The sequence below is a fragment of the Aristolochia californica genome, unplaced genomic scaffold (genome assembly GCF_029961685.1).
Source record: "Aristolochia californica isolate CCGP_79_NKW_82.1479 unplaced genomic scaffold, dmAriCali1.0.hap1 SCAF_7, whole genome shotgun sequence".
NCBI classification, from domain to species: Eukaryota; Viridiplantae; Streptophyta; class Magnoliopsida; order Piperales; family Aristolochiaceae; genus Aristolochia; species Aristolochia californica.
Genome location: NW_027182268.1, coordinates 33,840,129 through 33,855,426, shown reverse-complemented (window position 1 = coordinate 33,855,426; position 15,298 = coordinate 33,840,129). Strand labels below are relative to the sequence as shown.

The following is a 15,298-nucleotide window of genomic DNA, read 5'->3' as shown; positions in this document are numbered from 1 at the left end:
TCTAGAGAGACTAGCTGCTTCCTCTCTCTCTTTCTCATGCACACACATTCTCATCCAGGGGGGTGTATGAAATTAATTTTTTGTAGAGGAAATCCTAGCTTGGTTGGAGGTGGAGGCGTTGTTAGGGATTGTTAGAGGCATTATGATTAGTTTGAGGCTGAACTCTTGGTGCTTTTATGTTGCGCAAAGGTCCACAGTTAGAATTCTTGGGTCCCTTAGTGATTGATGGTGATTCATCTATGATAATTTCTTAAATGCCTTATCATGCTGCAAAGCGCCGCTTGCATGACTGAGATTCGTCGACTCCCTTCAACCAATTTGGGTAGTGTATATTGATCTGGGGCATCCCAATTGAGCTATGATCTGAGGAGAATTTACTGATGATTGCGACTCGCTTTGGTAAGTTTCTTTACCAAGCTCTGGAGTCGGCTTTGATGTTTGCTTGGATATGGCGAGAATGTTCATCATCCCAAAACAGCATTGGAAGGGATCTCATTATCTTAAGCTTTTGGTTGGAGATGAATGTTATTTAGCAAAGTTGGTTGTTGATGATTTGTCCGCTTATGATGATGCTAGAGGCTTGATTGGGGACCAAAATCTTTTCCCACTACCACCAGCTCCACTGAATCCGGCTGAGCTGACCATTGCCAGACCAGGTCACTCATCCCTGGATGCTTGGACTCCTAGCTATTGCCCCTTGGTCAACCCCGCTGTGAACCCACCCAACCCCCCACCCCCCTCCTTACAACCAGACTTTGCTGCACCAAACCCTCAACCCCACTCCTCCACTACTGTTTTTGCCACATCGGCTCCACTGCCTTCCTCAAACCCTTCCAGCCCACCATATTTCTCCTTCCTTTTGAATCCTACCCAACCACCACCACCATTAACAATCCCCAAAGAAACCCTCTTTTTTGATAAGTCGTTCCCACTGCACCCTCTAGAAAATGACCACTTGGACCCTTCCTACAGGCCTATAAACCTCTTCCCAAGCCCCCTCCTCATCCCTCACACAACCCTGCTCCCTGCATAGAAATGCCCACACAGCCTTCCTCCCCGCCCCCGTCCCGGCATAGCTCTGACCTGGGCCTCACGGACTCTGGATCAGTCATTGTTACAGCCACCTAGCCTATGGAAACGGCGGTTATTTCTAGACAGCCCAGAAGATCGGACACCCCACTTGCCACTTATTAGAGGCGTCATAGAAGCCCTGCTCCTACTCCCCCTCTCGGGGACTCTTTTGGGGTTAACCATGGTCCATATAATTAGGCCTCGGTCACCCCCCCCACCTCTTGAGGACATCTCAGAGCAAATTGCAGCCACTCTCTAGTCGGAGCGGCACCGATATGATGATGATACCTGGAAGCAGATTATGAATCTTGCCAGACTCATGGGAGTAGTCTGCAAAGGCTATTTGTCGGTGATGGTGATCCATGAGTCCACAAACGAACCCAAAAATGATTGTTCTATCCTGGAATGTCCAAGGAGTTGGCTCGCCCAAAAAGTGCGCCGTTATTAGCAGAGTGCTCGAATCCTGTCAGGCCTCGATTGTGATCCTTCAAGAGACGATGTGTCAATGCATCTCCATTGCCCGGGAATTGTGGTCCTGCCCTTCGTTGGAGTGGTGTACTATTGATGCGGTGGGTCATTCCGGTGGTCTAATGGTTCTCTGAAACTCTTGCCTGGTCGACCTCATGGATCTTTGCCTTGGTCAATTTTCGATTGGTTTGAAATTTCGTGACTGCTGCGTTGGTTGCACTTGGGGGCTTGCCGGGGTATATGGACCCACTAGATACCGACAACGTAGATCTTTTTGGGAGGATCTTCTTCAACTATGGTCACTGCCTTGGCTCAATGCGGGTGATTTCAATGCGATCAGATTTTGCAATGATAAATCCATTCCCACCACTTCTATTTCCGCTTCCATGAGAAGTTTTGCGGACTTTATAGGGTGCAGAGCTGGTTGAGATTCCTCTATCTTGAAAGACATTTACTTGGTCGAATGGGCAAAAACAAGCTATTTTCTCCAAGCTGGACAGATTTCTTGTGAGTAACGATTGGCTCCAAATCTATGAAGATGATTCAGGTAGGGTTCTCAACCGGGTTGGATCTGATCACTGGCCGATTCTCCTTTCTACATCTTTTGGTAGATGAGTTCTTGCCCCCTTCCGCTTTGAGAACTCTCGGTTACTTGAGGCTGATTTTGATCACCTCCTTGCTGATAGGTGGTCCGAGTTTACCGATGGTCATTGTGTGGAATGGGACCTCCCTCAGAAACTTAAGCTTCTTAAAGGTAAGCTGAAGTCCTGGGCTTCCAACCTGAAGTCCTCTCTTGGTGCCGAGAAAATCTCTCTCACTTCCTAGATTGATGTCCTTGACCAAGCTGAAGAACAAAGGTACCTATCCAATTCTGAATTCTCTTCTTGCGCTGCTCTTTAGGCTCGTCTTTTTTATCTTATCTACTCAGAGAAAGTGAGATGTAAGCAATGTGCCCGCTTTAGATGGCTGAAAGAGGGAGATGCCTATACCAACTTTTTTCATGCCGTCGCCTCGGCGTGGAGGACCAACCGAATTACCTCATTGTGTGTGGACAATGAGGTAACTTCGGACAGATCCTCAATTATTGATTCTTTGATCAAGTTTTATGCAAATCTTTATTCAAAGGAGTGCCCTCATCGTCCTAAGCTCCAGTACCTCAACTTTGCCAAAATCTCCAATGCTGCCGCCTCCCTGATTGAGCTCCCTTTCTCTGAGGTGGAAATTGAGAAGGCTGTTCTTGGTATGACTTGTGACTGTGCGCTTGGTCCGGATGGGTTTAATGGAAATTTCTATCATAGAGCTTGCCCTTGTATTGAGCAGGACAAACACAATATGGTTCGAGGTTTTCACAAGAATGGCATCACCTTCAAAAGTATGGGGGCTTCTTTTATTGCCTTAGTTCCGAAGAAAGACAATATTGAGCAGCCATGTGATTTTCAGCCCATAAGCCTCATATCCAGCTCTTACATAATTATTGCTCAGCTCCTTGCTCGACAATTGAAGTCCCTCCTTCCCTTGGTCATCCACAATGGTCAATGTGCTTTGCTAAGGGGGAGGAACATCCTTGACTCTTCCATGGTGGCTCACGAGCTCCTCGACCATTTCTCTCGCTCTAGTAGCCCTTGGTTTGCATCGACAGGGTTAACTGGGATCTCTCAGATGACTTGCTAGGTCAAATGGGCTTTAGTGACCGTTGGAGGGGTTGGATTAGATCATGTGTCTCATCGGCCTCTTTCTCCCTCCGTCTCAATGGGACTGCTTGTGGCTTTTTTAAGGGCTCCAGGGGTATTCGGCAAAGGGATCCGCTTTCCCCTCTCCTACTCAATATTGGGGCTGAGCTTCTATCGGCCATGACTTATCGAGCTAGAGAGGTTGGTTCGCTTGGGCCGATTAGCAGTTGTGAGTCTTTTGATGTTCACCTTCTCCAATATGCGGATGATACCTTACTGTTTGGGGTCAGATCCTTGGACTATATTGTGAAGATCAAGGCTTTATTGAGGCTTTTTGAGATTGTATCGGGGTAGAAAACATCTCTGGTGGGTTTAACATTAACACAGACAAACTCCGATCCATTGCAGATTTCTTGGGCTGTTCTATATCTACCCTCCCCACCACATACCTCGGTCTCCCTCTCTTTACATCCCGCATCAGCAAGGACATATGGAGCCTGCTTATTGAGAGTTTGGATCGTCGGTTGGCTACCTGGAGGGGTCATTTTCTATCCAAAGCTAGGAGGTCTGGGTATGAGGCTCTCCACGGACATGAACATGGCCCTCCTCCTTAAGTGGATTTGGAAATTCAACATTGTTGGCAATAATCTATGGAGATCTATGGTGGCATCCAAGCTTCATTGGCATGAGATCTGGTGGACCTTTTGAGGGAGGAGAGCTATCTTTCCACTCCTTCCGTTGTTTCACTCGGGCATCTGTTTTCACGTTGGAAATGGTTGCTCGATCTGCTTCTGGGAAAACTGGTGGGTTAGCTCTGGGCATCTAAAGGGCTCATTTGGCAGTATCTGGCAGGCCTCCACACAATGCGATATGTCGGTTGCGGATGCCTGGAGGTTGGATAGTTGGGATCTCCAATTACGTAGAGGATTGGATGACGTGGATGCCTTGCTTGTTTCTCGGCTCCTTGAGGTGATCTCTGACTCTAGGCCTTGTGACTCTTTGGAAGATTCGATGATATGGTGGCTGGAGGCGAGTGGTATTTTCTTGGTCTCTTCCGCCTACACCCCCTCATCAAGGGTTGGACTTCAGTTACCCCTAAGCACAAGGTTGAATTTATTTGGAGTCTCTCTGCTCCCCTGAAGATCAAATTCTTCCTTTGGGGTGCCGGGCTCAACAGAATTCTCACTACTGTCAACTTTCATCGCCGTGGCAATCTCACTATTTTCACCTCTTGCCCCTTTTGTGGCTTGGAGGAGGAGACCTCTCGGCACCTGTTTGCTACCTGCCTATATTCTTGGTCTATTTGGATGAGCATCCTCAGCCGGTTCAGTGTCCAACTTTGCCTGTCAGAGGACAATCTTGCAATTGATGGCTGCTCCTTGGGATCCCCTTCCCTAAATTGTGGAGATTGATCATCTCTACATGTGTTGCTTTCATCTCTTGGGGCATCTAGATTGAGCGCAACAACATTCATTTTAACGTCATGCATCTTCCTCGTGGTCGGGTTATCTCCTCAATTACTGGCCACATCTCTGCTTGGCTCTACTTTAGGAAGGAGTGATTGGCTCTCTCTGGGCTTTCGGTCAGAGAAAATTAGAGCACCCTTGCCCAGTTAGGAGTTCCGTCGAAGCCTCCAAAATTGCAAGAATGGTGTCCTCTTGATCCAGGCTACATCAAGATGAATTTTGATGGCAGCTTCCTCAACAACCTTGGTTTGGTTGGCTATGGTGGGGCCTTCCATGATTCGGCCGGTACCTAGCTTTTGTCCTATTCCGGTCCTATGGGCATAGCGGACTCCACTGTTGCTGAGCTTCAATCCCTCCTTAGAGGCCTCTTCATCTTTCGTGAGCATTTCTTTGGGCTGCTTCACATTGAGGGAGACTCCGCGGTGATCATCAGATGGTTCTTCTCTCCCTCTACCCCGCCATGGCGTCATTGGGATGTTTACCATTCCATTTTGGACATTCTCCCCTTTATTACCTCTATTTGGTACTATGTTCTCCGTTCTGCAAATTCTGTTGCAGATGGTTATTCTAAGCAGGGGGCCTCCCTCCATGCTCCTCTTGTAAGGAGGCGTGCCTAATCTTGTTTTGTATTGTTTTAATGAAATCATCCATTTCTCAAAAAAAAATAAAAATAAATAAATTATGTAAGTCATCTGCATATTCTAGTAGAAGCTCTCTTCAGCAAACACGTTTCATTTTGGTTTCACAAACTCTTTCTAGAAAATGAGGCATTTGGGGTTCATCTGGATAAAAGAGTGGGAAGTGGTAATTATGAGAATTTAAAGAAAAAAGAGTTGTAGTTGCTACAATCTATAAAACTTCTTTCTCTCCATCATTGTCTCCTCTATTCGATCTGTTGTTTCTATTTGATTTGTTACTCCCCTCCGTGCATGCCTTTCTTAAGTTCTTTTAGGTTCATTAATAAATTTGATGAAGTCTTACCAACTGGTGACCTATTGGATATATATGTCTAGATTATCTTACCGTCTCTGATTGCTCTCCAACATCAGTCTCTTATATGTTAATTTGAAGGCAGAAGCTTTGAGATTTCATATGGTTTCTCAACTTTAGTTGTATGCTCTCATATATTATGCCCAGTTGTTTTTATTATGTTTATTGTGTAACACTCTTTTCTTGCAGCTCCTTCCGTGCTCATGTGGGTCGCATACTAACTGAAGCAGAGGTTCGTGATTTGACTGAAAGGAAGTGGAAGTTCGATTGGGAGATGCCTGCTGATAATGTGTCGACTGGGAAATGGGTTGGAACAGGAGAATCTCTTTTTAAGGTAGAAACTGTTCTCTCTCACATTTGTTCTTCATTAACATCTAAATTACATTTTTTTGAGAGATATTAAAAGGTAAAAAGTCACACTAGATTAGAGAGGAGGCAAGGAGGAGCTACAGACAATGAGAGATTGAAAGGCAAAATGGTCAGCTACAGAGTTGGCTGATTGGGTACATGAAACCATGCTATATCCAAAAAAGTAGAGGCATCATAAATGTCTTGTAGTGTCTGCCTATGCTTCCAAGGGGGGAAGGAAAACCATGCCATAACCATCTTGGACTTCACTTCCACCCAAAGACTGGAATGGTGATGACTGGCAGCAGACTAGAAGAAGATTGGCAACCTGTTCTTGAGCGCCACTAGTTCAACAGTGGTCGTATTCAATCTCCAATGGGGCCCGAGTAGGAGATAAGAGTCTCCTTCTCGTGGTCTTTGAAGACATCACCAATGCTAGTTGGGCCCAGGCAGTCAACAGCACTATCATCAAAGTTGAGCTTGATGATACCATGAGGGGTGGGGTCCACTCAACCAGGGTGATGGGTTAGGGAATTTACATTTGAGCTACATTATTTTATTTTATGTTGCTGTTCTTTAATTTTTTTTTTTTTTGAAATGATGCTGATTTTTATAAAGACAAAAGCTCAAAAGAGCAATTTACAAAGGAGGGAAGCGTTCCCAAACAATGAGAGGTTACTGGGAAGTTCCGAATTTTGCCAATTTATCAGTCAAAGAGTTGGCTGATCTAGGAATGAGATTTCAATTATAATGAGTAGAAGATACAATGTCAGCAACACTATCAGTGATGGGCCAGTAGCGCCAAGGGGGGGAGCTGTCTTTGGAACACCAACTAATAACAGTCTTCAAGTCACCTTCAATGATTAACTTGCCATGGAGATGATCCCTGAAGATTTGGAGGCCGAACAGTAGAGCACTAACTTCAGTAGTATTAGAATCGGCAATGCCCACCGAACCAACATAAGAAAGAATAGAGTCTCCATTGTGACCTCTGAACACTCCGCCTGCTCCAGCTGGCCTAGGACAGCTAATAGCACTACCATCAAAATTCAGCTTAATGCAGGGGGAGGATCCCAGATGGCCATACACGGAGTTTTGTAGGGGCCAGACATATGTTCGATCAAATTCCAATTTTTTCAAAGGGAAACACCCGATAGAGTGGCAAAATCCTTCCTTGTATGAAGCCAGCTCGAGATGAGGCCAACGACATGAGAAGCTATGTTGTCTGGGGTACTAGCTTTGGAGTTAAATCTTCGGCTGTTCCGCTCGAGCCAAATGCACCATGGAACATACGCAAGATAGGCTGAAAGTATTAACTTACCCAGTCGAGGAAAGTGAATCCCTCGAACCATCTCAAAGGTGCCAAAGAGGTTTTGATGTAGCCCCACTTGGAGCCCAATCTTCATCCAGACTTGCCACGGAAGTCCATAGTGTAAGAGGACATGCTGGACTGTCTCTTCGCATTCACCACAAAGGAGACAAGAAAGATCAGGGGCGGTGAAGCCTCTTCTATGAAGGCTGTCCGAAGTAAGATTCTCTTCTTTGATGGCCGACCACACGAAAAATTAGATTTTGCTTGGCGCTAAGAGTTTCCAAGCCAGATTTGCCTTGTGCTCATGAATACTGTAGTCTTGCTTTCTGATATGAGAGAACAGTGAATTGGCCATTATTGTTGGACTTCCAAATTAGCTTATCAACTGAGTGCTCCCAGATAATAGTACTGCTGAGTCTGGTAAGGAGAGCAAAAAACCAACGATTCTTCATCATTTAGTCCTCGGCGGAATGGGAGACTCCACGACTGATCACTCCATGAATCAGCCACAGAGCAAGAGATGTTGCTAGCCACCCTATGCAGCCTCGGGAAGTCCTCCAAGAGGGATAGGGGCCCACACCATTCATCCGACTAGATGAGAAGGGTCCTTCCATTGTCTGTATGAAACGAGGTAGCATCTCTGAATATTGGAAGAAGCTTGAAAATTGATTTCCATATTGGGGAAAATAGGCGAGCGGCGCCACCCTCTCTCCACCAGGCACCCGAAAACTGAAGGTAGAATTTCACCATATTCCTCCATAAACTGTAATGCTTGTTGTTGAAGTTCCAAATCCATTTGAGCATAAGAGCTTTGTTCATTTCTCTTGTAGGTCGGATGCCCAATCCTCCCCTATTATGAGGCATGGAAATATCCTCCCAACTAACCAAATGGTATCTGAAGGTGTCTTCTGAACCTCTCCAGAGAAATCGCCGACGGATGGCATCGATTTTGGAGCAAACGGAGGCCAGGCAGTACATGAATGATAACAGATAATTTGGCAGCCCAACCAGACTAGACTTGAAGAGAGTGAGACGCCTCGCTGTAGATAAAAGTTTACCCCTCCAAGTGGCTAGCCTCTTTTCAAATTTCTCAATGAGGGGGGACCATAGTGACGTCGAAGGCCGATAATCAAAAAGTGGGAGCCCAAGATATGTAGCTGGCATATTTCGAACAGAGCATCCCAAGTAGTCTGCCATATCTCGAAGCCCAGTTGGATCAATGTGGTAGCCAAGAAGAGTGGCTTTTCCCCAGTTTATGTTCTGACCAGAAGCCAATACAAATAATCCCAGAACAACACGTAGTTTTCTGATTTGATCTATTGTACCAACCCCGAAGCAAATAGTATCATCCGCAAATTGGAGAATCGGAATATCACAGGTTGTGCAATCTGTCGTGGGGAAGACATCTGAAATATGACTCACAGACAAGAGATTAACTGGAAACTTTGGTACAAATAAAACAAAATCTAAGGATATTTTTGGAGTAGTGCGAACTATACCCTCCCCCCGAATGGGAGAGGTGGATCCATCAGCTAAAGTAACTCGACGATATGAATGAGATGGACTAATGGATTGAAATAGAGAGGGCATACCTGACATGTGTGTAGAGGCTCATGAATCAATGATCCAAGAGGGGGAATGAGACACATTTAGTGCATTCATACCTATACTAGCCATCATGGTACTCGCTGACGAAGCAGGAGTCTCGGTAGTTTGAGAAGCAGTAAATGAAGCAGTCAGTTGACCCAGTCGTTGTAATAACTGCTGAATTTCCTCATACGATCCAGTGTGTAAGGAGGCGTCCTTATTTGTGACTATAGAATTGGCCCAGGTAGGTTTACCAAATTTGTCCCAGCATTTCTCATAAATATGTTTAGTCCTACCACAATAAACACATTTTCGATCCCCCCGATCATTTCGGCCACGACCACGGGTTGTGTAAGAGCGACCTCTACCTCTATTATTACCACCATGAAACTGACCATCGGGCTTACCAGTAGAAGATTGAAGGTTAAGAACAACTGCTTCTAAGAGGGCTCCACCTAACTCATTCTTATTTACAACTGCACCTTCAACTCGAAGAATTCTATTAAAAGCTTGCTCAAGAGTGGTCACATCCTCATTAACCAACAATTTGGCTCTAATAGCATCATACTCATGCCCCAAACCATCCAAAAACCTGGCTACTTGAATCTGATCTTCTTTCTTACGGATGTCTTCAACATTCGTAGTAAAAGGACGGAATGTACTAATCTCCTGTAGTACTCCCTCATATCAGTGAAATTATCTGTCACTGATCTACCTCCACGCTTTATATTAAAGAACTTCAAATATAACTCATAGATTCTTGATAAATTACTTTCTTGAGACAAAATAGAAGCCAATGTAGTCCACATTGCCTTAGCAGTATTGCAACTCAAAATCTGATCATTAAATCTGGATTCCATACTATTGACCAACCAGGTCATTACTAAATTATCTTCTGCCACCATATCTTTAGTAACAGGTAAGGGGGATCATCATTTATATATTTTTCCATTCTTCTGGCTATCAAATACATCAAAACTGATCTAGACCAGTTTACATAATTCGATCCATTCAACCGGATTGTAGTTATCTGAATAGACTGAGAGAATTTCACATCTGAGCTCTCAGCAGTCCTTTGGACAGCAACCCGTGGGCTGGAATTAGCCATTAAATATCACCAAACACCACAATTCAGTACACTGGAGCATCAATTAACCAAAGGGAAACACTTTCCCCAAATTTCAATTTTTGCGTAGTCAAGTGGGCCCCACACTGAATTCAATTAGGGCAATGTAACAACCAATTCATTCAATTTAGAACCAATAGTGATCAATTCCAGCAATTGCGACCATAAATCAATGAAAGAATGACCTAATTGCAAGAAATCAAGATGGCGTAGGCTATATGGATGATGACGCAAGCATTAGGTTGACGATGCAGGCAGATTTGAGAAATTTCCTCTAATTGGGATCATTAAACACTTCTAAATCTCAACATTCAGTCAAATAGAAGCAGTAATCATTAGCCAATAGGCTAAGATAGGTAGAAGAAGGGAAAAAATGAAAATTTTACCCTACCAGTCCAGAAATGTAGGGAAAACCTTCAAGGAGATTGCTAAAAATGGAGTAAGATTCACAAAATCCAAAGAAACTTGGCCAAGACTTGCGTTACTGCTCTGAAACCATGAAAAGTAGGTGATTTGGGGACAAAATAGAAGAGAAAATGGATTTCTGGACTGCCTCTCGAATCTGAGCCAGAAAGGCCCTACCTGCTTCTTTATAATCAGGGTTTAAGTGAAATTTTACAATAGGACAAAAATGCCCCTCAATACTCAAAATTACATATTTCCTAAAATACATGTCTAAATTGAATGAAAATTTAACTAGAGATAAAATAAGACATTCTCTATCTAATGGCCATACTATAAGAGAAAAATGTAATATTGAAAATCTAAGAAATGACCAAAATACCCCTGAACTTGTATTTTATCACTAACAATAAATATTTTTTGTAACAAAGTAACTTGTGCATAATATTAAGTAAGTACAAGTAATTAACTTGATATGTAGCATATATCAAGAATGTATATTATCAAATATATACTATATAGTCTAATAGCTCAATAAAGTTTGTATCTTGTATCTAAGCAACCTTGATGCAATGTCGATTTCCACCAAGTATAACTTTTCATGGTCTCACTGTGGACCTGCTCTTTGTTGATGGTGACTAGCCGATAAGCTTATGTTGGATAAGCTCCAGTCTACAGTTATGTTTATCATTGCTGGAGAAGCTTGGGCATGATGCCTGCCTAGTTGATAGAAATGATTTCTTTTCTTTTCTTTTTTTGGAAAAGTCAAATTTGTCAGTCTATTATTTGCTTTCGAGATGTAATCATGATTCTTCTACAGCTGATTTGCAGTGAGTGTAATTTGATGGGTAATTTCACCTTTCTACTCTATTTGGCCATTATAGGAGCTTGGCTTAGGTTCCACTTATGGCCTTAAGCCAAAGTTGTATGAACACTGGTTCGATGTTTACAAGACTTCAGATTTCCATTCATCTAAGCAGCGGCAATTCTTCTCTCTTTGTAAGTATCGATCATTTGATCCTAGTTGATATGATTGTCATTAATGAATGAAGACATCAAAGGAAAAAAAAGAAAGAAAGAAGCCTCAAGCCTACCACTCCCAAAGAAAGAGGAGACTTGCTCCTTCCATTCTTAAACATTTTAAAAAAATAATTTTCTATTTGAAGAAAAAAGAAGAAGACCTCTTCATCTATCACTTGTGAAACTATGAACATATGTTAAAAAAGATCACTTCTTATCTTATATTTTCTCATTGTTCTCTTTATATTGAAGCTTTCCTGTAGTTTTATTCGTTTTTATGCGTGTGCATGCTTTTTTATATTTTGAATATAGTGTGAATATTTTTTTTTGAAATGATGCTGAATTTTATTAAGAGAGCTCAAACGAGCAGATTACAAGAGGGGAAGCCTTCCCAAACAATGAAAGATTGCTGGGAGGTTCCGAATTTTGCTAATTTATCCGCCAAAGAATTGGCTGATCTAGGAACGAGGTTACAATTACAATGAATGGATGACACAATGTCAACAATATAATTAGTGATTGGCCAGTGGCGCCAAGGGGGGGGGGGGGGGGGGGGGGCGCTTTCTTTTGAACACCTGCTGATGACAGTCTTTGAGTCTCCTTCGATAAATAGTTTGCCATGAAGCCGCTCTTTAAAGATTTGGAGGCCGAATAGAAGAGCACTCACTTCAGTAGTGAATATTATTAAAAGAAGAGAGAAAATACATGTTAGGGACACTCTCTTGTTACAAGGGATTGGAAGGAGGTTCCCAGTTTTGGCTTGGTAGTCAGTTAACGAATTTACTGAACGGGGAATGTGATTCCAAGTTCAACATAAGCTGGAGGAAATTGTACAAATGTTATAATAGGTTGCCCAATGTCTCAAAGGTGGCTCCTTATCATTTACACACCAGTCAATTACTACTTTAGAGTCACCTTCCACAATCAATGGCTGCTTGTGCATGCTATCTTCTTATGTAGTTTTATTCTTTTTTATGCTCGTGGATGCTTTCTTCTTACATTGCTTGTTAGATCATGTTCTGTTCCTGTTGATGTCTGCTTTTATCTCCAATCAAGAACACTATCAAGTAGTATGACCTTGAATATAATTTGTTTATCAAACCTCGGCTTGAGTCCCCATCCTCACTCTTTATAGGTATAATACGTAATGTTAGTTCAACCGAAAATAAAGAACAAAAGAAAGCTAGTGGAAAATTGATCTAAGTTAATTTATGGAAGAAGACAAGTTAACTCTCATCAAGTCATGTTTACAAGGAATCCCTAACTATTATTTATCTATGTTCCATTGCCCAGCGACAATCAGAAAACAGAATTGAGCTCCTAAAGAGACGTTTCCTTTGGGGCGGTCGAAACAGTGAAAAAAAATATCATCTGGTTAAATGGGAGGAGGTTTGCAAGCCAAAAGTATTAGGTGGATTGAGAATCCGAGATACATCCACGACTAACTTTGCTCTGCTACTTAAATGGATTTAGAAATTTAATATGAATCATCATTTGATTTGGAGAGCTTTTGTTAGGGAGAAGGCAAATCTCCCTTCTGGTTGGTGGACTGAAGGAGGACAAATTCGCTCTCTCTCACCCCGCCTGGAGAAAAAAAGCTCAGCTCCTCCCCAAATTCAAAATGGCTACAAAATGTTACATTGGAAATGGAAATACATCAAAATTCTGGAATGACTAGTGGGTTGGCCAATCCCCCCTCAAAAATAGCTTTCCAGAAATTTTTGGCCTTTCAGGTAACTCAGAGATCAATATCTCGGATAGTTTGTCAGAAAATGGGGACTGAAATCTAAACCTTAGAAGACATCTCACTGATACTGAGGCCTTCCTTGCATCCTAACTCCTCCTCACTCTTCTAACCAGACAACCAAATACCTCCAATGATACTCTAATCTGTACTCCCTGTCCCAAGGGATCTTTTTCCACATCTTCTGCCTATACATACTTAAACAACCTCTCAGCCCACCCAAAACACCCTGCTGCATATGCCTGGGATCTGTTTGCCCCCTACATGCAAAGGGTGGGTGGGTGTCGGGGGGGGGGGGGGGGGGGGGGGTGTGGATGTTCATCTGTTGCATATTCTGCTCTTTAGTTCTAATTGGTTGATTTGTGTGACAGTTTTTTCATGTATTTTCTGTTTTTAGGCAATAGTTATCGAGATATAATGCATTGTAACAAGAAGCCATTTTATCTCAAAGGCCTTGAAGAGGACACAAGTATCATGGATGCGTACATTATGCACATGGTATGTTCATATCATCCATTTATGTTTTTCTCTAGTTGTGGAATTTTATGCTTTGCTGACCCCCCCAAAGTTAAATCATTTTTTTCATACTAGAGATGTTGTGAAAAAGAATGAGGCTAAGTTGGCCAAGCATCCGGAGGATGCTAAAGATGAGCTCCTTTGCAGCGATGGGTTTCTTGATCAAGGATTTACGCGTCCCAAGGTATTCCTGTTGGACTTGGAAGCACTGAGAAGTAATGTCTTTCTTTAATCTGGAGAATGGACGTGCTAGTAGCATGTGCTAAATCTAGCCATAAAAGCTTGGATGAATGGTTATGTAATTTGCCAAATACCCAAAAACAGAGAATTTGTTAGTAATATTTTTATTGGTACTTTGGTTATATTCTACCATCTTATATTATGGTGTATAAGTTTTTTTTTTTTTCTTTTTTTCATTTTCTGTTAGATTGTCTTATTGTTTTTTTAAAAAAGATTGTCTTATTTTCAATTTTTTTTTTTTTTAAAAAAGAACGGTGAAACTATAAAAGAAGTAAAAACCTACAATTATAGAAAGCATCACAAAGCCAGAGACCAGGAGAGAAGATTTTTTTTTTTGAATATTATGAAGATGATAGTTGGATTAAAGGAAAAGTATCTCTAAACAAGATGTACTAAGACGCTTGTTGGCTAATCTTTCTGCCTTGGTTTTTTTGTGAAAGTTGGGACATGTGATCGTTGGATAAGGTGATGGAAGGTCTTTGGTTTTCTGTAATTTTGTGCCTTAGCAACATTATTCCAGAAATAGTCTTCAATTCGTTCTTAAATATTTAAAAATGCCAAGTGGGAAGGGCGTATGACATTTCATTCTTGTTCAACTGAGGTTCTATTATCTGTGGAAATTTTGTGCTGTTATTTTTATTCTCATCTAGAAAAATTATTTCTAGCTGAACAATGTGCATGTCGAGTCACTTTCAGCAGTTCTTTTTGACAGTCTGCTGTGTATGTCGTTATCTTTCAAATTTTATTGGAAGCTGTTATTTCAAGGTTCTTAATCATCTTTATATGTCATGTATATTGATCTGCTATATCTACATACACATTAAACAGCTATTGTCTTTGCTATCCCTCATATTCTTTCTGTTTCTTGTGTCTTATATTTTTTTTCTAGAGAACGTTTTGAAGACATGAGATTTGTTCAAACCTGTCCAATTTGCCTAAAAATCTAGATCATTCACAAAAATATTACCAAACTCAAAGTCTACTCTTGGTCATGGAATTGGTTGGCCTATAATCTTGTAAAACCAAAGGGAGGTAAATAGAGGAGAGGAGGTGGCCCTCCCTTCCTGCATTTTTGGTGCCGACAAGGGAGGAGCCTTCATTGTGTTGTGCAGGGAAAATTTCCCCTTGCAACAGGTAGCCCAGGTGACCTTTCTGAGTCAGCCAATACACTTGTTAAATCGGCAAGCCTGGCTTGGTCAACCAGATTTTGACTCATTTTGGGTCTTACAGAATTTTTTGCACCAAACAATCAGATTAGTTTCAACAGCCCGTCTGGGTTTTATGACATTGTCTGGATTATTGTGTAACACTGATTTTCATATATTTCTTGTATATTTT

General features: G+C 42.1%; 1 protein-coding gene across 1 annotated transcript in view; it reads left to right on the top strand.

The window, feature by feature from the left end:
• Positions 1–15,298, top strand: part of LOC137937341 (protein NUCLEOLAR FACTOR 1-like) — a 58,235-nt gene that overhangs the window by 2,368 nt on the left and 40,569 nt on the right. Inside the window, 4 exon segments of the mRNA XM_068782409.1 lie at positions 5,855–5,999; positions 11,325–11,439; positions 13,602–13,702; positions 13,773–13,904. Coding sequence (XP_068638510.1) covers positions 5,855–5,999; positions 11,325–11,439; positions 13,602–13,702; positions 13,773–13,904 — 493 coding nt within the window.